Source organism: Loxodonta africana, chromosome X (assembly GCF_030014295.1).
Source record: "Loxodonta africana isolate mLoxAfr1 chromosome X, mLoxAfr1.hap2, whole genome shotgun sequence".
In the NCBI taxonomy this organism is placed as follows: Eukaryota; Metazoa; Chordata; class Mammalia; order Proboscidea; family Elephantidae; genus Loxodonta; species Loxodonta africana.
This window is the reverse complement of record NC_087369.1, coordinates 172,671,090-172,693,425: the sequence shown is the minus strand read 5'-3', so window position 1 is coordinate 172,693,425 and position 22,336 is coordinate 172,671,090. Positions and strand designations below refer to the sequence as shown.

The 22,336-nt window shown below is 46.7% G+C and overlaps 1 protein-coding gene across 1 annotated transcript in view; it reads right to left on the bottom strand.

The window, feature by feature from the left end:
- Positions 1-22,336, bottom strand: part of MAMLD1 (mastermind like domain containing 1) — a 61,941-nt gene that overhangs the window by 16,206 nt on the left and 23,399 nt on the right. Inside the window, exon 3 of the mRNA XM_064277714.1 lies at positions 22,134-22,256. Coding sequence (XP_064133784.1) covers positions 22,134-22,256 — 123 coding nt within the window. The remainder of the gene's footprint in view (positions 1-22,133; positions 22,257-22,336) is intronic.

Below are 22,336 nucleotides of genomic sequence, written 5' to 3'. Positions count from 1 at the left end.
TCACAGGATTAAGTTCAAGTGGTAAATTGCTACTTTGCTAGAGGGGAAAAAATAACCCAGTAGCCCAAAAAGGTAAAATCCATAATGTGTACATCAATTTGAGGATAATTATCTTTTTTTCTGAAAAATTAATTCCAGTGAATAAGCAACTGGACTCTTAGCTGCCTGGTCCAAGGCTGGGGCCCAGTCCTCTGTATCTCCCACAGAACCACGCTGCCATGCATTGCTGATGTCCAGGCTGGGCATTGTGGTTTCTTACAGAAAACCTGCCAGTCTGTTGGGCATTTTCGTGGCATGGCAATGCTGTCAGTATGAGGACTGTGTGTGGTCTGTTGGGCTAGGTGGGTCCCTAGGAATTATTCAGGCAGCGAGGTGGGCCGAGGACTGCTCCTGGAAGCCTCAGAAGCTGGGACAGAGGGGAAGTACACCCAGGCTCTCTGGAGTCCAGAGGCTTAGCAGCCTGAAGAGGCCTGTGGCACTAGTTGCTCTGACAGCTTCCGGAAAATTTCTATTGTCTCGCGATGATGATGACGATAATAGCTGCCATGTACTGAACAAGTACCATGCGCCAGACACTGAGTGAAACGCTTTACAAATTTTCTGTCATTTAATCCCCACGGCAACCCTGAAAGATGGGTACCATTATTAAACCCATGCTACAGGTGAGGAAAATAAGGTTCAGAGAAGCTAAGCAACTTGCTCAAAGTCATACCTAAGCAAGTGGCAGAGCTAGGAGCTGAACCGAGACCTGACTTACTCCAAATTCCAGGCTCTTCATCACAAATGCTAAAAAGACTTCAAGACCAAGCAATGTTCAAAGCATAACCCTTATGCTTCTTCTTTATATCCCCCACCCTGGAGTCCCCTCAGTGGCTCGCAGCTGACAAGCCCAGGCTTCCAAAGGAGGCGTCCAACTCACTGTCACATTCGGGCAACCAAGGAAGGGAGCAGCAGGATTTCCTTTGGAGACTTCCAGATTTAGCTAGCAGATTTAATACATGCATCTAAATTCACTGCCTCCCAAAGCCTCATTAAAACTACAGTCAGTTTTAATGTCTCGTTTTGTTTTTAAAGACACAATCTCACAAGGTTAGAGAGACCCGGAGAGGAGATCACAGCACCATGATTTCCGAAGCTGACTGAACAGACCCAAGATGCTGAATCACGGGGAGGCAGAGAGAAAGCTGAAAACCAGCTATGGCGGAATCTTCCACAGGCTCAGGAACAGGGGCCCCGGGTTGTCCCTGGTACAGTCAGGTGAAGGGGGGTTAATGTGACGGGGGTCGGCTGGAAGCTGTTGAAGAAGCTGGCCCACCACCGCCAGTTGCGGTCGAGTTGACTCTGACTTGTGATCACCCCATGTGTGTCAGAGCACAACTGTGCTCCACAGGGTTTTCAATGGCTGACTTTTCGGAAGATAGCCAGGTCTTTCTTCCGAGCCACCCCTGGGTGGATTTGAACCTCCAATCTTTCAGTTAATGGCTGAGCGTGTTGACCATTTGCACCACCCAGGGACTCCCTCCCAACTCCATGTCCCTGGGCATCTGCCCCTCCCCACCCTGGCCGAGATCTGGGGGCTTATTCTCTGGCTTGACCATTTGCCAGTGAATTTCCTGCTCTGATCTCCTGATACCTAGATCAACTGAGGACACTGGTGTCATCCCACATCTGAGAGCTGGAGGAACTGGGGCAGGCCATGGTGAGCTTGAAAGCAGAAAACAGAGAGTAGCCTGATCCCTCTGACCATAGTTCCTCTGCGTGTCCAGCACCATGTCACAGCTCTGCCAGATGTCCTGACTGGGCTTTCCAAAGCTCACTGTGACTTGAGCCACTGACTCCCCAGGAGGGAAGCTGGGGGCTGATGATGGCCAGGGACTGCTCAGCTCTTCTTCTGGAAGCTTTCATCTAATAGTGGAATATGACTTTTTCCTTACATACCTAGGTTTGTGCTTGCCACTCAGTTTTTCAAAATGAAGTAATTGCTTCCTTAAGAGTCCATCAATAAGTGGAAAAACTACATAGATAAGCAAGAAAATGATGGTCCCGAAAGTCAGGATAATGGTTACCTCTCAGGGGAAGGGAGGGGCTGTGATCAGGAAGGCACAGGGGGGTCTACTCGGGTGCTGTACCTGACTGTTTGATAAATACCGATGACTATAACCCACACAAGGTTTTCACTTTATACTTATTCCTTAAACGGTAGGTCTAGGCCTTGCATGCTTCCCTGGATACATGTTACATTTCACAAAAAAGCAAAAGCTAGACACACAGTGTGATGCCAATAAAGCAAAATGTATATTCGTGGCTAGAGAACATTAATGAAGTACCGTGTTCCAGCATGTTCACGATGAGTATCCCTAGGTGATAGGTTTTGTGGTTTCTCTACACTTCTCTGCATCGTCTGCGTTTACCGCAAAGAGCGCACGTTACCCTTGTAATCAGAAAATCATACAACGTATTGAAAAAGCCGAGATCGTCGTCTAAAACGGACACTAACAATGGTCAACACACAATAGATGACACCAGCCGTCTGTGGAAACCCACACAGAAAAAAACTAGAGTCTGGAAACGTGCCTGATCTAACTAACCAGGGTGAGCTCAAATCTCCTCAGGGAGTCTAGGGTGTATTCCGAGAGTGGGCTCTCAGAAGTCAGGTTGGTGGTTTTCTCTCAGGGGAGGGAGGAGGATATAGGAGTCTTCGAAGACATTTTTAATGTCCTGTTTCTTAAGCTGGCTGATGGGTACATGGGTGTTGGCTTTATTATTATATGTTTTATATACTATTCTGTATGTATAGTGTGACTTTTAACAAATGATTTCCTTTAGAAACACCAGGAACCATGTAAGTGAGAAACACGGTACTAAGTCAAAGGCATGACCCAAGTTTATAAATATAAAACCATCAGAACTTAGAGGTTAAAAAAATCACCTTAAGCACAGGACACTTCTAGGGCAATGAAATTACTTGTCATGATACTGTAAAGGTAGACACATGACATTATGCATCTGCCAAAACCCACAGAACTGCACAACACAAACAGGAACCCTCATGTAAACTATTGGCCTTAGTTATTAACAATGTATCAATATCGGTTCAGCTACTGTAACAAATGTACCACAGAAATGCACGATGTTAATAACAGGAAACTGTAGGCTGGGGGGAGGGGGCATAAGGAACTCTGTACTTGCCGTGCAATTTTTCTATACACCTAAAACTGCTCTAAAAAATAAAATCTATTTTAAAAAGTAAGGAGCCCTGGTGGCACAGTGGTTAAGTGCTTGGCTGCTAACCAAAAGGTTGGCAGTTTGAACCCATCAGCTACTCCGTGGGTGAAAGACCTGGCAATCTGCTTCCATAAAGGTTACAGCCTTGGAAACTCCACAGGGCAGTTCCACTCTGTCCTATAGAGCTGCTATAAGTTGGAATCAACTCAATGGCACACAACAACATTTTAAAAAGTCATCTTAGGATTTTGGGATTATTGCAATGGGTTTGGTGTGGTTTTTTTGGGTTTACTTTTCTGTTGTAAGTCACAGCTTTTTCTGGACATGCACAAGTCAAGGGACTAGGGTGGTGCCAAGGCTGCAGGAAGCACCTAGCTCAATCTACTCTCTTCATGGGACTTGGGGTTGCCTGGTATTGGCTCTCTGAGTTCTTATCAGGAGACAGAATACCCACTTGAATATCTGTGTGGCCAGGATAAAATTATTTAAGAAATAAGAAAATTGAATATTCAGCCTCTTAATTACCCTAGGATGAGGGTAGGGAAGGAAGGAGACCAGACATGGAACCAGGAGAGAGGAGTAGCAAGTCAGCCCAGTGTCATTCTTACTTGTCTTAGTATCACAGAATCAGAGAACATATATACTGAAAAAGACCTTGGAGATTGTCTAATTCAGTGACATCATTTTACACATGGGGCAGCTAAGTTCCTAAAAGGGGAAGGGAGGCCAATATACCTTATAAATATGGACACAAAAATCTTCAGCAAAATAAATCCAGCAACATATAAAAAAGGAGTATACACCACAAGCAAGTGGGATCTATCCAAGAAATGCAAGGAAGGTTCAGTATATGAAAATCAAGCAATGTAATATGCCATATTGTTATGTTGTTAGCTGCTGTTGAGTTGGCCTCAACTCATGATGACCCCAGCTACAAACCAATCAAGGCAGGCTTGGCTCTTTGATTCAGGTCAGTCAAACTAATCCCACCCTTGTCTCTTGCCTGTAGCTCATTGTTGTCTACCAGAAACTCAGAGAAATATCCTTCCCAGCCACAACTACCAAAGGAAGGATGTCAGTGGCTGCCCCAATTTTCAATGTGGGGAGCGTAATTGACTGCTCCCTTGTATCTACCACCATTCTTGACCTTGGCCACACTCCCAACCAATGACTGAACTTGATGGGCAAAGAAATGCAGGCCTATTCCTGTGAGGTGCAGGACTCCTTCAATGGGAAGCTTTGGCTCCAGACCTCCCTGTTGGCCTGGCTGAGCCTTTCCTAGAGGAGTGCTGCAGTCTGAAACTCTTCATACCCAATCTTTCTTCTGTCCTACCCAGTCATCACAGACCACCTGAATGGCAGTCTGAGGCTCTCCCCACCTTCTCTTGCTCACTCTCCCCTTGCCCTTCACAACTGTTTCCCCCAATACATTTCTTGCATGTTATTAGGAACTGAATTGTGTTCCCCCAAAATATATGTCGAATACCTGGCCTTGCACCTGTGGATGTGATCCTGTTTGGAAATAAGTTTTTCTTTTGTTATGTTAATGAGGTCATAACGGAGTTGGGTGGATCCTAAGCCTTATCACTTCTGAGTTATAAAAAGAGTGGAATAGGTCTCAGAAACACAAACAGGGGGAAGACTGATGCCAAGGATCGCCAAGGCATACCAAGGAACTCCAGGGGCTAATGACAAGGAAAGACGCCCTCCTAGAGCCACATCCTGAATTCAGATTTCTAGCCTCTGAACTATGAGAAAACAAATTTCTGTGCTTTAAAGCCACCCACTTGTGGTATTTCTGTTGTGGCAGTACTTGGTAACTAAGATATTTGTCTAACTCCATATCAGTTCTGCTTTTTGGCAGACCCAGGCGGACACAAAGGAGCACTTCTCTACCTAGCTCTTCTTTCAGCCAAAGATATAGAGGGGACCCTTTGCCCTCACCCCTCGGTGGTTCCCCCACACTGCCCCAGTGAGCAACCATTGTGAGCAACATGAGAAGTGCTCCCTGTTTCCTCCCATAAGCACTTGGCTCACAGCTCGGTGAATGAATTCCTAACTGAGCTTTATTGTGGTTTCTGTAGATTTCTTGAGCTGGATATTCTTTCCTGTGATTTTCCTTCATCACTCCAGTCATGAATTGGTTGTTTTGAAAAAGACAACACAAGTCTCTGGGGTGAACCCTGACAAGTGTATTCTCCCAGGGTTCCTGGATAACAAGGGCTTTAGTCAAGCCTTCTGAATGTCTCCACCTGCCTATGCCCTGCAGAGAAGGTTCTGGTCTCCCATCATGCCGGCCTCCCTCCCTTGTCAGGGCCCCACAACCTAGCAAATGAGTGGTTTATGGGTCTGTTTCAAAGGAAAAAGGACTAGCTCTGAGAACCAAAAGGGCAAGCTTAAGCATAGTCTACCACTATTTCTGGGAACACAGACACCCTTTTGATGTGTGAATATTGAACAAGAAGGGGATTCATCAGTTACCTTAAACTTAGACACAGCCTTCAAATTCAACAAATGCAGGCTCTGCTTTTAGATAGTTCATGGACTTTCTCTGTAATAAATAATCTGCTGTCTCTAAATAAATTACTTTAAGTGCTTGGTCTGGTTTGATTTAATTAGAAAATTCTATTTCATTGCGCAGGATTACAGCAATGTTGCTTAACTGCAAACGATGTAAGAAGTTTATATCCTGGTCTCAGATCTGAAGCCATCTGTCTAACACCTCTAGATGAAGAATGTGTGAGACCTGAGTGCTGGACCAGAAGTTAGGAGACCAGACTGCTGCCTCACTGGACTCTCACTTCCCCAGTGGGAAAATGTGGGGTTCACCCACATCAGCTCTCCAGACCCTGCTGGCTTGGCCAGCTATGAGCTATGGAAGTTTCTACTGCCTTCACCCAAGTGCTTATGGACCAACTATATGGGTGTGGAGAAGGGAGGGAGGGAGGGAGGTAGACACTCAAGGAGAGGAAGCTGCTCTCTGGAGAAGAGGCCCAGGATGGCTGGTAGGGAGGTACTCTGGGTGCTCAAGGGCACTAGGCTCCCAGGGGGAAGAAGGAGGAGCTATGAGAGAGTTGGCTGTGAATGCCAAGGACACTGGGGCTCAGGACCAAGGTGTTTGTTTCTTCTGCTGTCTTGTCTGTTTTGTTCCCAATTGTATACTGTGGAGTGTGTTGTATAGGTTGTTTGATGGTTCTCAGCTGTACTAAAATGCTGCAGCTGGAGTCTGCCCGCCGTTTGCCTTTCACAGCAATGGTGCAACATGGATTTACTGAGCACCTACACTGAGCCAGGTTACATGTTGTGATAACACGGATGAACGAGGTCAATGTGGTTCTTGTCCTTTTACAGCTGGCACCATCACGTAATGGGGAAGCAGTTAAACAAGGATTCATAAGAAAGACTGATATAAAGGAACTGCAGAGTGCTAGAGAACAAATAACAGAGAACCCAACCTAGGCTGCGGTGAGGTTACAGGAGGCTTCTTGGAGGAAGGACAAATAGATGTTGGCCAGGCAAAGGGCCCCTGGGGCAAAAAGTTGGCAAAGTTCCCAGACCAACTTTATCTACATCCCAGCTTCACTCGGTTCCACTCCTAGTCCAAGATCTGAAGGATACCAGGTTACCAAACCAAAGCCAAACCCAGTGCCATCAAGTCGATTCCGACTCATTGTGACCCTATGGACAGAGTAGAACTGCCCCACAGAGTTTCCAAGGAGCACCTGGCGGATTTGAACTGCAGACCCTTTGGTTAGCAGCCGTAGCACTTAACCACTACGCCACCAGGGTTTCCGGATACCAGATTACAGAGGGATAATTCTTGCAACAAGAAGCCTAAGGGTCCAGCTCTCCATGGAAAAGGGGTGCTTTCTGGAGCCACATAAAGTCATCCCACAGAGCCCTGTGATACGGGGGGTTGAGATGAACAACCTCCATATTTATGTTCCTAACTTATTCAATTCAAGAATGTCATGAACTTTCCTGAAGGCCGAAGGTATCCTTCATTTTTGAAAATCAGATTGAATTGGGTGTGTCCTGTTTATAAAACAACCATTTGTGAGTCAGCATAGAGCAGAATAGACAGCTAAGAAAAATCCTAGAGTCCTAAAATGTCAGAATCAGATGGCCCGTAGGAATCATCTGCACCAGTGGCTCTCAAGGCAGGGATCCCTGGGTCAGCAGCATCAGTATGAATCAGACATTCTGGGGAGGGGGGCCAACACTGTGTGTTTTAACAAGCCCTCCGGGGGATTCTGATGTACCCTCGAGTTTGAGAACCAGTGGCTTAATCGAATCCTCTCATTACACAGAGTAGGAGGCTGAGTCCCAGAGAAGCAAGGAGCACTTGACTTCAGATGACAGAAACAGTAAATGGCGTGGTAGACTTGGACAAACCCAAGGTCAAATTCTGAGTCTACAACTTACCGTCTACAGGCCTGATTGAGCCTTGGTTTCCTCTTTTATAATGTGAAAGCATTACCCTGAGTCATGTGTGTGCATCGCAAGAATCACATGCATCCATTTGTCAACTATTTAATGAGCTCCTACTATGCACTAAGAACTGTGTTAAGTGCTGGGGATATAACGGTGAGCCAAAACTGATATGGTCCCTTATCTTGTGGAGCTTACAGTCTAGTAAGGAAGCTAGACATAAAGCAAGTAATTGCACAGATACATGTGTAATTTCATGTACAAATGGTGGTGAGTGCTAGGAAAGGAAGAGAGAGTATGGTGTGATGCTGTATGCCAAGTACCTGGCACCCAGTGGAAACTCAACAATTGAGAGTTGATGTGATTCACACCCACAAGTCTGACTGAGCCCCTGGTTCAGTGCTCTTCACATATAGAGGCCGCCTTGTGGCCAGATGTGGCTTGCAGACAGGTTTTGTTTGGCTTGCACATTATTCTACATTCTTTTGAGTGTGAGTAACTTAGGTAGGCTGTGTGCTCTTTAGTTCACCCTGGTGCCTATGACCTTCATCTGATGCTGAAGCTGGCCCGGAACTCTCTCCACTGCCAGGGCAGGGAGCCTTGCTACCTTGTCCAGCATGGTATGATGTGGATGATGGACCAGTGACATCTGTGTGTTGCTTCCAACTCCCTTTTTTCAAATGGGAGGTTTCCTGGCTTGTTTTGTTTTTAGTTGCTATAATCCTGCTCTTTCTCTGCCAAGGTGAATCTGGTGACCAGAAGTCCCTGGAACCAGAGGATCTACATACTGACCAAACAGAGGATGTCACGTTACCTGGAGCTTCTAACTTAGAGCTGGACCCCTTTGGGGAGAGGTAAATAGGCTTCCCATGGGGGTGGGCATTTTTGAAGGCATATGCATGGGAGGAGAGAGTGTATGGATGTGGATGGCCAAAGAAGTTGACTGTAGCAAATACTGTCAGTTGCCTCACCAACATTGAGTCTTCCTCCTCTCGGTACCTTCCCCGATTTTCATTCAGGAGGCCTCAATTCCCCCATTGCAGCCCATATGCTTTGGGGAAATCTGGTTCCACCCAAGATTCTAGAAGTGGGGTACCTGGCTCAGGTTTAAATAGAGCAGCATAGTGGGCGTGTGATCAATGCAGGCCAACACACCTGAAAAAGTTCCCAGAGGCTTCTGGGAAAGCAGCTCCCTCACTCTCTGAAAAAGCTTCCAGAAGCAACCCTCTCTTTTGCTCCTTGGATGAGGCTAGGAGGAAGCCTGTAGCCCCTGGAGTTGCTGACCGCTCTCGTGTGCCCACAAGGGGGAGCTGCCTTAGGTAGAATAACCATTAATCCATTGCTGTCGAGTCGATTCCGACTCATAGCGACCCTATAGGGCAGAGTAGAACAGTCCCATAGAGTTTCCAAGGAACGCCTGGTGGATTAGACAGAAGGAAAGAAACCTCACCTTTGGTGACACTGTTGAGCTGTTGAATCAAACCAACCTTGAAGTCTGCCCAACCACTGGACTTCCATGTACAGAAGCCAGTAAATCCCCCGTAGTGTTTAAGCCATTTGAACTGTTTTTTGTTGTTGTTGTTGTTGTTGTTGTTGCTGCTATTTGTTTGTTTTGCTACTTGTGACCAAACAGCCTAACTGATAAAGAATCTAGCCTGGCTCCTCAGACCTCTGGGTTCGCGAGGTCTATATTATATCCCAGCCAGCCTCAGGTTAGAGCACACCAAATTGATGAAGCTTGGGGCCTGTTGACTCTGCTCAGCATTGAGTCATATTCTCCTATCATTATTCACAGAGAAGCTCATTTAAAGATAAGCCTAACACACCTGAATGGTCTGTACAACACACTCCAGCAACTACTTCCAGTGCAGATCAAATATTGCAATCTTGGGCTCCTCATTCAGATCTCAAGTGCCGTCCTCAAGCTCTAATATACTCTATTTTGCATTAGTGGAATGCTAGACACATTTTAGAAATAACAACATTAAGAATTTCAGGATCATATTCAATTCTGATGCAAACTCAAATATGTAATTTCTTTCTGAGTTTCTGTGAAGAAAATAATTGACAATGCAAACTGAAATTTATCTATAGAAAATAGGCAATGCTCGCTCCTAAAAGCAATTATTGGCACCCAGCTTCTGAATTTTTAAATTCCTTGAAAAGTCCAAGAACATACCAGAAAGACAAGATTTGATTTCAGGGGTAATAACTAAAAGAAAAAAAAATTAAAAGTTTGTAAGAAGTGTGGCTAAGTAAGACGCTAATGGCTCTAGAAGCAATCATGAGGGTTCATTCTCTTTCTCAGTCTCTAGCCCAATATTACATCACAAACTTTGCATACATGGAGAGTAGGAAATAGACACAAATCAAGGGCCTGAAGAATTACCGAGAAAAGTGTGGCCTTCAGGAGTCTCGTCTCTTAGGGAAGTGGGTTAGGAGACAGGGAATGTGGCTAGCACCATTGCAGGTGGGACTTGGGGAGCAGGAACTGAGAGATATTATTGGGAAAAGGGAACTGAACGTCCTGATCCCCTCTGCATTGGGCCAAGCCCACGTGGAGCATCTTGGTCAGTCTAGTAGAGCCTTACCCACCAAGAAGGCTTGCTCCAATGCCCTGTGCTCCATGCCAAGATAAGGGCAAAGAACTTATGGGGGTGGGGGAAGAGAAGACTCAGTGGGGACATGACAGTTGTCTTGCAATTTCTGAAGGGTTCGTAAGCCTTGGGGGCATAGTGAACTAGAATGTTGATCGTCCTTGAGCTTTTTATCTCAAAAATTTCTCTCAAAAATCAGGCATGGAGAAGGACTGCAAACTCAAAGTGGATGCCAGTCTAGCTCTGCAAGTCACAAGCAGATCCGCTTGCAGTAGGGACTTGCTGGAGCTTTGGATATTCTAGAGACCACATCATCGTGCTGAAAGCTGACTGACACAGTTTCATCAGTGGATAAGTCCTGAGTTACAATCCTGCCTTTTGCGGTTCAGGGTAACCACAGGGTTTGGAAGAGCAGTGCTGCCCGCCAGCTGCTGAGGAAAGAGCCAGACAGAGCAGCACCTTTCTAGACCTATATGAACTCAGCAGAGGATCAGTAAGGTCAAGACCACTGCCGGAGGCTGCACTTTTCGACCCCATTGTGCTCCTTGGGTCTGTATCAGTTTTGAGCTAGTGCAATTAATAGAGCAATAAGGGGAAGTCAGAGGACCTTTTTGGGGGAGAAGAACCTCCTCGGGATGTAATTATTCCACTAAAGACACTTCCAAATTAAGAGTGAACAAAGAAAGAAGCTAACAACATAGCTACGGAATGGCAAAAACAAACAGACACAAAACCTCAAGAAGATAAGTTCCACCAAGAATGTGAAATCTGTGCTCATGAACTATTAAAATAAACCCCTTAATGTTTTTTTTTGTTAAACCATGGGTGGGAGCTTATTCAAATACAACCAGTTGTTCTTGTAAGCTACGTTTTAAACTAGCAGCCTTCAAAACAGGGTCACTCTACGAATCTGTGAAACATTTCATAACATGGAGGAACCTGGAAGGCATTATGCTGAGCGAAATTAGTCAGAGGCAAAAGGACAAATATTGTATAAGACCACTAGTATAAGATCTTGAGAGATAGTATAAACTGAGAAGAACACATACTTTTGTGGTTACGAGGTGGGGAGGGAGGGAGGGAGAGGGTTTTTTACTGATTAATTAGTAGATAAGAACTGCTTTAGGTGAAGGGAAAGACAACACTCAATACATGGAAGGTCAGCTCAACTGGACTGGACCAAAAGCAAAGAAGTTTCCAGGATAAACTGAATACTTCAAAGGTCAGCGGAGCTAGGGAGGGGTTTGGGGACCATGGTTTAAGGGGACTTCTAAGTCAATTGGCAAAATAATTCTATTATGAAAACATTCTGCATCCCACTGTGAAATGTGGAGTCTGGGGTCTTAAATGCTAACAAGCGGCCATCTAAGATGCATCAATTGGTCTCAACCCACCTGGAGCAAAGGAGAATGAAGAACACCAAGGTCACACGACAACTAAGAGCCCAAGAGACAGAAAGGGCCACATGAACCAGAGACCTACATCATCCTGAGACCAGAAGAACTAGTTGGTGCCCAGCCACAATCGATGACTGCCCTGACAGGGAGCACAACAGAGAACCCCTGAGGGACCAGGAGATCAGTGGGATGCAGACCCCAAATTCTCACAAAAAGACCACACTTAATGGTCTGACTGAGACTAGAGGAATCCCGGCGGTCATGGTCCCCAAACCTTCTATTGGCCCAGGACAGGAACCATTCCCAAAGACAACTCATCAGATATGGAAGGGACTGGACAGTGGGTAGGAGAGAGATGCTGATGAAGAGTGAGCTATCTGTATCAGGTGGTCACTTGAGACCGTGTTGGCATCTTCTGTCTGAAGGGGGGATGGGAGGTTAGAGAGAGTTGGAAGCTGGCAAAATTGTCACAAAAGGAGAGACTGGAAGGGCTGACTCATTAGGGGGAGAGCAAGTGGGAGTACGGAGTAAGGTGTATATAAACTTATATGTGACAGTCTGACTTGATTTGTAAACGTTCTCTTGAAGCTCAATAAAAGTTAATAAAAAAAAACATGGTCACTCTATACTGTGCTTGTCAAAAAGTAACAGCAGAGCTATAAACACATTTTGCTTGTAAGTGAAAACCTCTCACTGCTCTCAGGACTGACGGAAATCGACTGGTTTACGTTACGAATAGTAGCATCACCCCACGGTGTTATGAACAACTTTCCTGGAAACAAGCAATACCATGAGGGGCCTGAACTTCTAAGCCAGCTTTTTTTGGCTTTTCTGATCATGTGCTGCTGTCACTGGGGTATGTGAAATGGCACCTAGAGGTCTCATTTTGTCCTTCTAAATTACATTAAAACAACAACAGAACAACCAGTGCAAATTACCACTGGAAGTATAAAACTGTATTTGTTGGAAGTTGCAGAAATCACATGCATTCAGAGACTGCACTTTTTTGAACCATAGGCAACTTGCCCACGTGCTGTAGAAGGCCAAGAGCCCAGGTATACCAGACAAATGTCTACAGTCAGTGGGTAGCGGCCCTGTATACAGACTTCAAGTTTTCCCTTCTGTCTGACATGAGAAAATAGTTAATCAGACTCCTAAATCTTGAAGACTGGACGTTTCTATCAGTAATCACTCAAAATTACTCAAAGACTCAAAATCGTCCCAAGAATTTAAACATTCTACAGGGCTAGATAGACATCATCTTGTGCCTGAGGAGCTCACTATCAAGTTGGGGGTGCAGATGTGACACAAATAATTCTGACAAAAAAGTGGATAACACCAAGCTCTGAGAGACAGAAACCAAAGGTCTTGCAAGCTGGAGACACAATGGCAGGTATGTCAACTTTCCCAAAGTCTTCTGGGCACTGGTCAGAGGCTCGTGATTCCTAATTTGTGTGACAGTGTCCAGGCCTTAGGAGTTGGTTCTCATTGTGGGTGGGATCCTGAACCTCCTTCAGAACTGTCTCCCCAGACCTAGCACTTGCTCCACAGGGACGGTGTGCACAGAAAGCCAGCCTGAAACGGCAAGTCAGTGTATCCTTCATTCTGTCAGCCCTTGTATTAATCAGCAAACTGAATCATCCCAGTGTTTCCAGATGTGCACATGCACCAGAGAACCAATGAAGCAAGTTGGGTTTCTCATCCCATTTGGAAGCCGAGATAACGTCTGTTCCTGTTTACAGTCACTTCTTTGTCCCCTCACCCACATGCTGTCATTTCTCCAAAATGCCCCAGAAAAGGACAGAAATTCTGTGCAATTGACCAGGAATGTTATTTCTAAGCACTGAATATGCCCAGTAGCCCCATCCCAGGTGTTTAAGGTGCATTTACTCACTTCACTAATGACTGTACATGCAGTCAATACTGCACCCACCACCAGCTTCCAAACAGAGGCAGCTCAGCTTGCTGCCAGGTGTGCATTTCACTTTAATATCATTTCAAAATAAGATACTGCTTTTGATTAGGAGAGGATTAGCAAGTGTTTCAGAACTTAGGTTTTGGAGGATGTGAACCTCGAAAGTCATCTTCGAGTGCTTTGTCTTTTTTCATTTTCCAGAGCTCCCCTTGGAAAGGGTTGCCCGATAAATGGCAAAGGGTCAGGCAATAGCTCACTTATTCCCACTTAGGGGTGGTTGGGGCCCATTCAAACCTTTGTTACAAGGAAATAAATGACCACTACTCAAAATTGCAAATGAGGACTCGGCCTTCAAATGTTGGCCTACTGAGCTAGAGGGCTTTGGCAAATTCTCTTCATGAGCTACCCAGACAAGGGCCTGCAAAGGCTTGAAAGCAGAAAACAGAGAGTAGCCTGATCCCTCTGACCATAGTTCCTCTGCGTGTCCAGCACCATGTCACAGCTCTGCCAGATGTCCTGACTGGGCTTTCCAAAGCTCACTGTGACTTGAGCCACTGACTCCCCAGGAGGGAAGCTGGGGGCTGATGATGGCCAGGGACTGCTCAGCTCTTCTTCTGGAAGCTTTCATCTAATAGTGGAATATGACTTTTTCCTTACATACCTAGGTTTGTGCTTGCCACTCAGTTTTTCAAAATGAAGTAATTGCTTCTTTAAGAGTCCATCAATAAGTGGAAAAACTACATAGAAAAGCAAGAAAATGATGGTCCCGAAAGTCAGGATAATGGTTACCTCTCAGGGGAAGGGAGGGGCTGTGATCAGGAAGGCACAGGGGGGTCTACTCGGGTGCTGTACCTGACTGTTTGATAAATACCGATGACTATAACCCACACAAGGTTTTCACTTTATACTTATTCCTTAAACGGTAGGTCTAGGCCTTGCATGCTTCCCTGGATACATGTTACATTTCACAAAAAAGCAAAAGCTAGACACACAGTGTGATGCCAATAAAGCAAAATGTATATTTGTGGCTAGAGAACATTAATGAAGTACCGTGTTCCAGCATGTTCACAATGAATATCCCTAGGTGTTTGTTAGGTTTTGTAGTTTCCAGAACTTGTGCATTTAGCTTTAAGTTCAAAGCTCCCAAAGCAAAGCAAACCTTGGAATAACCTCTGACAAAGTCAGGGTAGGAATCTTTCAGTCCCCGAAGGCCACATTTAGGCCAGGACTACAGAGATAACTTCCTGAAGTGCCCACTGTCTTTTTTCCTAGGCACCTAACTCTGATAACCAAATCAAGGTCTCTGGGCTCTGTACTTTTCATCTGTGGGATTCAAAGCCACACATTTTCTAATCTAACACGAAACTGTTAGTTAACATTGGGAGAGGGTACAATGCTTTGAAGAAATAAATGCTTGCCCTTGATTCCACTCTCTAAGACAGAAGCTGTTATTCCAAGGGGAGTCAGGAGTCAGTGCGGGACTCTGCTAGCATTGCCAGATGCCGCTTGAGGTGGCCACAAAGACGAGCCTAGCAGGGCAAATCTCTGGACCTTCATGTTTTTCAGCTGTCAACAACCTCACCGCTTTTGGTGGGGCGAACTAACAGGATAGATAACTCCTCATCTAGCAAAAAATCACAATACGACAAAACAAACAAAAGCAGCATTTGTCATTGTGGGCTAAATATTGAAATCAAATAAAGTCCCAAACTTTTTCAACTCCTCAGAAAAAAGCCCAAACACTTTCTTTTTAGAGGGTGGGGGTAGAGTGCTTTAACTCTGAGCAGTGTTCTGTTTCTCCTTCAAGCTCAAAAGGAGCCGGATCAGAGCACACACAGTTGCTCTGCATAGCAGGCCCAGGTTGTGGGATTTATCAAACCTCAAGGGACAGAGCAGCAGGCTAAAAGTACAAACAGACCCAAGAAAAGTTTCCCTAAATCCATGATATGGGATCATTAATGGATCTGAAGCTGGGAAAGGTGTGGGAGGCGGGCAGGAGGGATGCAGTGGGGCTCTTTTAGTACGTGTCCCTGGCTTGCCTGCATGGCTCACAGCTCTGACCCAACTTGCTGTTCTGGTGCCATCCACACCTACACTCAGAGACAGCGCGGGTTTTGGGCATTAGGGCCAAAGCTGAATGCAGCATGTGTCCACTGTGACTTTCCATCTTCCCTAGGCAGGTTCGATAGCTTACAAACTTTTCACATGAGGACACAGCAGTAAGGAAGCACTTCACTTTCATATCTGTTGTATGTACAGAACTACACTGCCTTCTCATGTGGCATTCTCTATTTCGAGTTTGTAAGTCTTCATAAGGAGATAGAGTTTAAACCAGCATGATATTATAATTGACGTCTGTCCTTCTTATACCTCCGCAAAACTGAACTGAGATCCCTTTTCTTGCTCTTGCCTTATGGTGACATATAACTTAGTATAAAATATACACTTTGTAAAAGGTCTCATTTTAGGCACCCTGACTTCAGTAAGTTTCATCGTTTCTCTTCCATAACTTAAGACAAAACAAGCAAGTGAACAAATAAAACAAAACAAAAACACTGACAGGAAGTTTCTGAAAATGGTTGCATTTTTGGCTTTTATAAGATGACTAAGTGATTTTACAAATTTTATCCATTGATCTCTGTTGCTAAGGCATCTGCATTTGGGGGCTTTTGCATCCCTGTAAGTTTTGGCACTGGCCCCGCTGAGTATCAGACCATTACTCCAAAGGGCACTAAGTCGCTTTCATTGCAACGCGTCATATCTCACTTATTCTTCAACTTCTGACAGAAGAAAAAGGTTGAAGTTGAAAAGGTTAGCATTGACGAGCAGCTCATTGTAAATTTTTCCTTTTTGAAAAAGGAACAGAGCTTTGAGGTGGAGGATCATTGATGGCTTTATGCAACCCCCCAAAAAATGAAAAACAAAAATTCTGATTCTTGGGAACATTTGCACCTTCTGAGCCTGCAGTACCCAAATTCAACAGCCTGTGAAGCTGCATTTCCTGGCAACTCAGGGTGGTTAAAACGAAACTTTTCCCACCCCAGTCGCTGCTCTGTCCCTAAATTTTCAACATGGAAGTTATGCTGTGTCTAATCCCATTTCCTCCTAAGGCAGCTAAAAAAATTCCCCAAACTAATTAGCGCTTCACGGCCCAATTTAGAAAGAAGGGAAAAACTAAGCTTGTATGTGCTATTGTATTTAAATACAAAAATAAAAATGCTCACTCAGAAAAACATATTCATGTCTGCCAAAGGTGTGTGTGGGATGAGTGAGCCCCAGGCTCTGACCCACAGGCTCTCTGGAACCCAAATGCCACCTACTGCCCAGCCCCCCAGCCCCCGCCTGCCCCCCATTTTTTATCTGGCAAATTGTAGCTCTTCTTTAGAAGTGTGGGCTGCCCAGAACTTATCCCAGAGGACTCCACTCCAGCACTCCACCAGCTGACCTTTGAAATGAAATCTGTGCTGCTTCTCCCCAGAATGAGTAAAAGGCAAAACATAGAGAAACTTTCCTGATAACGCTCAGAGCTGTGCTGTTCTCCCCACCCCTTCCCTTCAAGAAGAGAGAAGAATTAAGGGAAGGAAGGAAGGCCTCGCAAGTCCAGTGCCACAGAGCTTCCCCTGACAATATTTGGTGCATCTGACTTCAGGCCGGTGGTTTATTTCAGCAACATAATGGTGACTTTCTTTTTTTTAATTTTAACGAGCAATTTGGAGACTACGAAAAGGCTCCTCTGAGACCTCCCCTGAGAGGCCTCTCCAGTTGAGGATGGAGCAGATGTAACTTTGATGAGAAGAGGGAACTGTCTTTGCCTAACTAACCTGTTTGATCATTTTTGTTTTCCATGGGAGGTCATGGTATGAATGCAAAGAATTTAATTTGCACTGCTAATTGCGACAGTGGTAATGAAAGGTTATGCTCTACTAAGCAGGCTCCAAGTTCAAAGCCAAAGGAACTTCCAGTTTCAGAAAAGGTTCTTTTCCAGGATTTGTGTGTGGGGAGTAAGTGGTAGAGGGGAGGGAGGGAGAGAAGAGAGGAGGAAGGGAAGGAAGGAGAAAAGGGGGAGGAGGGAGAGTAGGGAGTAGGGGACAGAAGGGGGAGGGAGAGGAGGGAGAAGAGGAAAGAGAAGAAGGAGAGGAAGAAGAGGAAGAGGAGGGAGAGAAGAAGTGAGGGAGAGGAGGGAGAGGGAAGTAGAGGAGGGAGTGAGGGGAAAGGGAGGGAGAGAAGGGGGAGGAGGGAGACAGAGGGAGAGGAGGTGAGGGAGGGCGAGGAGGGAGTGATGGAGTAGGGAGAGGATGGAGTGAGGGGAAGAAGGGGAGGGAGGGAGAGGAGGGGGAGGTGATAGAAGAAGAGGAGGGAGTGAGGGAGAGGAGGGAGTGAGGGAGAGGAGGAGGAAGGAGTGAGAAGAGAGGGAATAGGGAGAGGATGGAGTGAGGGAGAGGAGAAGGAGGGAGGGAGAGGAAGAGGAGGGAGGGAAAGGAGGGAGGGGGAGGAGGGGGAGGGAGAAGAGGAGGAGATAGAAGGAGAGAAGGATGTGAGAGAGTGAGGGGGGAGGAAGGAGAGGAGGGAGAGGAGGGGGAGGGAGTGAGAGGGGAGGGAATAGGGAGAGGATGGTGTGAGGGAGAGGAGAAGGAGGGAGGGAGAGGAGAAGAAGGGAGGGAGAGGAGAGGGAATAGGGAGAGGATGGAGGGAGGAAAGGGAGGGGGAGGAGGCGAAGAAGAGAGGGGAAGGGAGTAAGTGAGGGAGAAGAGAAAGAGGAGGGAGATGAGAGAGAAGGAGGGAGAGGAGGGAACAGAGTGAAGGGAGAGGAAGGACCAAACGTCCAGGATCACCAGGGTGTTCTGGGTACTTTAGCTTAGCCCTCTGGGGGCATGGGGCTGGGCTTACCAACTTCCAAAAACCAACAAAGAAGAGAAGCACCAAGCCTGCAGTGCCAATCACCAAGCAGGACCATTGTTCTTGTGACCTTGGCCCTGGGCGAGCCACAAGGCTGATCCTAACTCCGCCACGCCTTTAAACACTCTACCTTCTGTCGTCTTTCACTCCCTGGCAGCCAGGGGGCCCTCTGCCTTGAAATCAAAGGCAGCCCTCAGCCTGCTCTGGGCCAAGCTAGCTGGAGGGCAGGAAAGGGAAGGGCAGCAGGAGGAGGCCCAGGCAGGACTGGGTTGCTCCTCACCCCTGCCTCTGCTCACAGAAAGTCGCCCTGGAGTCACATCCACACAGGGATGGAACAGCCCCGACGTGGCTCCCAGTACCTCAGCTCCCCTCCTAGATTAGGCCCCTGGGCTGGCGGGAGGGGGAGCCTACATTCTCCCCTCCCCATCTTTCAGGGGGCTCAGGAAGCTGAGCTGATCTGGTCCCTCTGACGCCATCAGCCTGGGTCCGCTGACTGGGCTTCTTCCCAGCCACCTGGGGAATGTCCTCCCTGACACCCTTATCTGGAAAGCACCCCACTAGGGAGCTTTCCTTAGGGGTGCAACCCCTCTTGTGTGCCTGGCCATGTGCCAAGCACCCTTCCCTCATGTCATTTCATCTTCACAGCAACCCCATGAGATAGGTATCCTAATATGTCCATTTTACAGATGGGTAGACTGAGGCTCAGAGGGAGTAACTAGCTTGCCTGATGAAAAAGTGAGAGAGCCAGGATTTGGACCCAAGTGATCTGGCTTCCTCCGAAGCTAGTGCTCTCTTAAACCTGGCCTCAAACCTAGCCCTGAAGCCTGGGCCCTGCTAAGGGCTGAGGGCCAGGCCCAGGCTTTCCGGCCCTGTGCTATCTCCCATCAGACCCTCAGTGCTGGGAGGGCCTCACTTTGGCGGGCTCAGTTTGCCAAAGGTGGCGTGTTATCTCCATCTGTCCACTATCTCTGCAATGTGAGGAGTTCATGGTGGCCTGAACTTAGGAGAAAAACCAGTCAATTCCAACTCATGCCAACCCCATGTGTGTCAAAGTAGAGCTGTGCTCTGCAGGGTTTTCAATGGTGATTTTTTGGAAGTAGATTGCCAGGCCTTTCTTCCAAGGCACCTCTGGGTGGACGCGAACCTCTGACTTTTGGCTAGTAGCTGAGTGCTTAACCATCTGCATCACCCAGGGACTCCGAGCTAAGGAGAGACTAGCCTTATTGTTAAAGGTAGAAAGCATATATGTGAGACTTGATTCCCTTTTCGTTCCCCTCTCAAAATCTGTACAAACAACCGCGTGCACCTCCTTGGTCTGTGTCTCCACAGCTGCCCCTTCCCCCTGTGCCAATGGCCTGTCTCAAGGATCAGATTTCAGGCATTTTTGTCCTTATTCCAGCTGGCCACTATCCACAGCCCTCCTCTAGCCTCCCCAGACAGGAGGCCCTGAGGTTTCCAGCTTTGAGTGCAGCTCGGCCGGCATTTGACCTCTTGCTAGCCCCCCTCTTCCTCAGCACATCTCTGACCTCCTGTTCCTAGTACTTGGCTGAGTCTCTCAGTAAAGGTAATTTTTATTTACCAGTTGCTGATTACAAAATCGAAAACTGCATTTCCTAACCTGATTTGGCAACACACTAAGGTATCTCCAATTGTCTTCAGGGAGAAGGGGCATGAATTCCAGAAACAAAGTCCTTTTGCCTCCCTTTGAGTACAAACAAAGATACTCCTCCTAGAATGGGGTTAGGGTGAGGAATACAATGAGGAGAGTTGGAATCATTAAAATCCAACAAAGGGAGGCAGGGTATCCCGACTCCAAAAAAAGCGGAGCATCCTGGAGTTCAAAACTCCCACTTCATAATTACAGGTCCGAATCCCTTATTCGTGACTTTAAGTCCAAAAATCTCTGACGATCAATTTTATGTTTGCAAATTCAGCGCCAATATTTATTTGGGGCAAAATTTCACCTGGATTTAGTTAAATATTCGTATTTCTCGGCAAAAACAATAGAATGCTGCCGATTCCACCAGAGGGTGGTGTGATATTTGGGATATGTGCCATACTACCTTTCTAAAGTTCCAAATGTTCTGAATTTAGAAACATATTGCCCCCCAAGGGTTTCAGATCCAAGACCTCGAACTTGCACTCCACTGTCTTAAGTAATTGTCTTCTCAATGCCCTTGGAGAGGGGGCTATTACTTTCTCCCTTTTCAGTTGATGCTCTGAGGGGTCAAGTTAACATTGCTCCGGGAGCCAGCTCAGTCTTTCTTGGTGGCTGGACTTGAACCCAGGTCTGTCTGCCTCCACTGCCCTTGCTCAAACTGACACACTGACCTGCTACCCTGGAGACAGATGGCATTTGCCTTTTACCTAAAGTGAAAGTGAAGGGTACATTGGCATTGGATTGGGCACTCAACAGATACAAGGTGAAATTGCCAAGGTCAAGAAACACTATTCTGCAAATAAGAATGAGCTGGATGTTGCATTCATGCTTACTTAGGAGTTTGTTTCTCATTTTACAGTTAGAAAAGACTTCTTTAAAAAACAAAGATTGGGGCAAAATGAATGTTCTTTCCACAGCACCCACTTTTATCTATGTCCTAGGTAACTACTGTTTTCTGAGGCTCAGCCTGGCCATCAGCAGAACTTGGGAAGTTTACACCACTGGCAGTGGAGAAGCTCGCACTCTCCTTCCACTGCTGGGGAGATGGGTGGGACTGAGCACGAGAGACGGCAAGAGGAAGAACAATGAGAGTCCTAGCCAGGCAAAGATGTCCCCTTTTCTTTCCCACCAGGCCTGGAGTTGTCCAGGAGCTGCAGGGCCTAGACCAGTGAGGGCTCACGACTCCTGTCAACCACATGGTAGGGATGAGGTCTGCGAAGAATGCTGCTCACTTTCTTCCCTGAACAGCACCTGGGTTCGAGAGCTGCCTCTTTGCCCCCAGAAAACAAGATTTGGCCGCTCAGGGTCAGGAGTTAAGAGTCTCAATGATAGCAAACCTTGCTTGGCATGGACTTTGTGCCAGGCCCTGTTCAAAGTCCTTTAGATGTTTTAATCCACTTCACCCTCTATCACCCTATCATCTTCACTCTCTATCACACTTCTGTCATCCCCATTTTCTAGAAGAGGAAACCATCTCAGGAAGGTTAAGGCAGGAATGGAAAGCTCTGGAAGCAGTGTCACATGCATAGAGTTGTGAGTGTGAGCTCTGTAGCCAGATGCCCTGCTTTGGCCCTGCCTTGCTGTGTGACAGTGGGCAACTCAAGTCACTTCTCTGTGCCTCAGGAAATTATAACCAGCCCTACCTCTGAGGACTGAAGTGAGAAAAGGCAGGTAAAGCACTAGTCCTGGCCGGTGGTCCCTGGCCAGCATTGGCTGGGAAGGCTGCCCCAGGTGGCAATGATATCACATTTGTGGAGCTGAGCCTAGCTCTCACCTGTGCTGGCGAAGGTCGCTTGAGCCCTCTATCATGCTCTTAGCCTCAGTGGACTTGGCTGCCTGGCCCTTCCCCCAGAACACTTCATCCAGCCCCGTATAGGACATTGGTTGGGTGTGCTTTTCATGACCACGATCATTAAGAACTCTCCCTCTGAGCCAGTTGACCCAACTCTGGGGCACCACAATCAGGCTACAAAGGGACCCCGTTGAAGACAAAACAAAGCAAAAAGGCTCACAATGATAGATGGTGATGCGTCTCCAGGCTGAGCATCTTGCCTGCTAGTGAAAGGGTCCCAGTGTTGGTGCTGGCGCTCCACCGAGCTAGCTGCAGAAGTCCATGCAAACAGATGGCAACAGGCCTATAACAAAATCAAACCACAGTGCTCCTGAACTGCGGACGAGGGCCCTGTGCCCCAGCTGGCCTGCCCTGCCTGGCTTC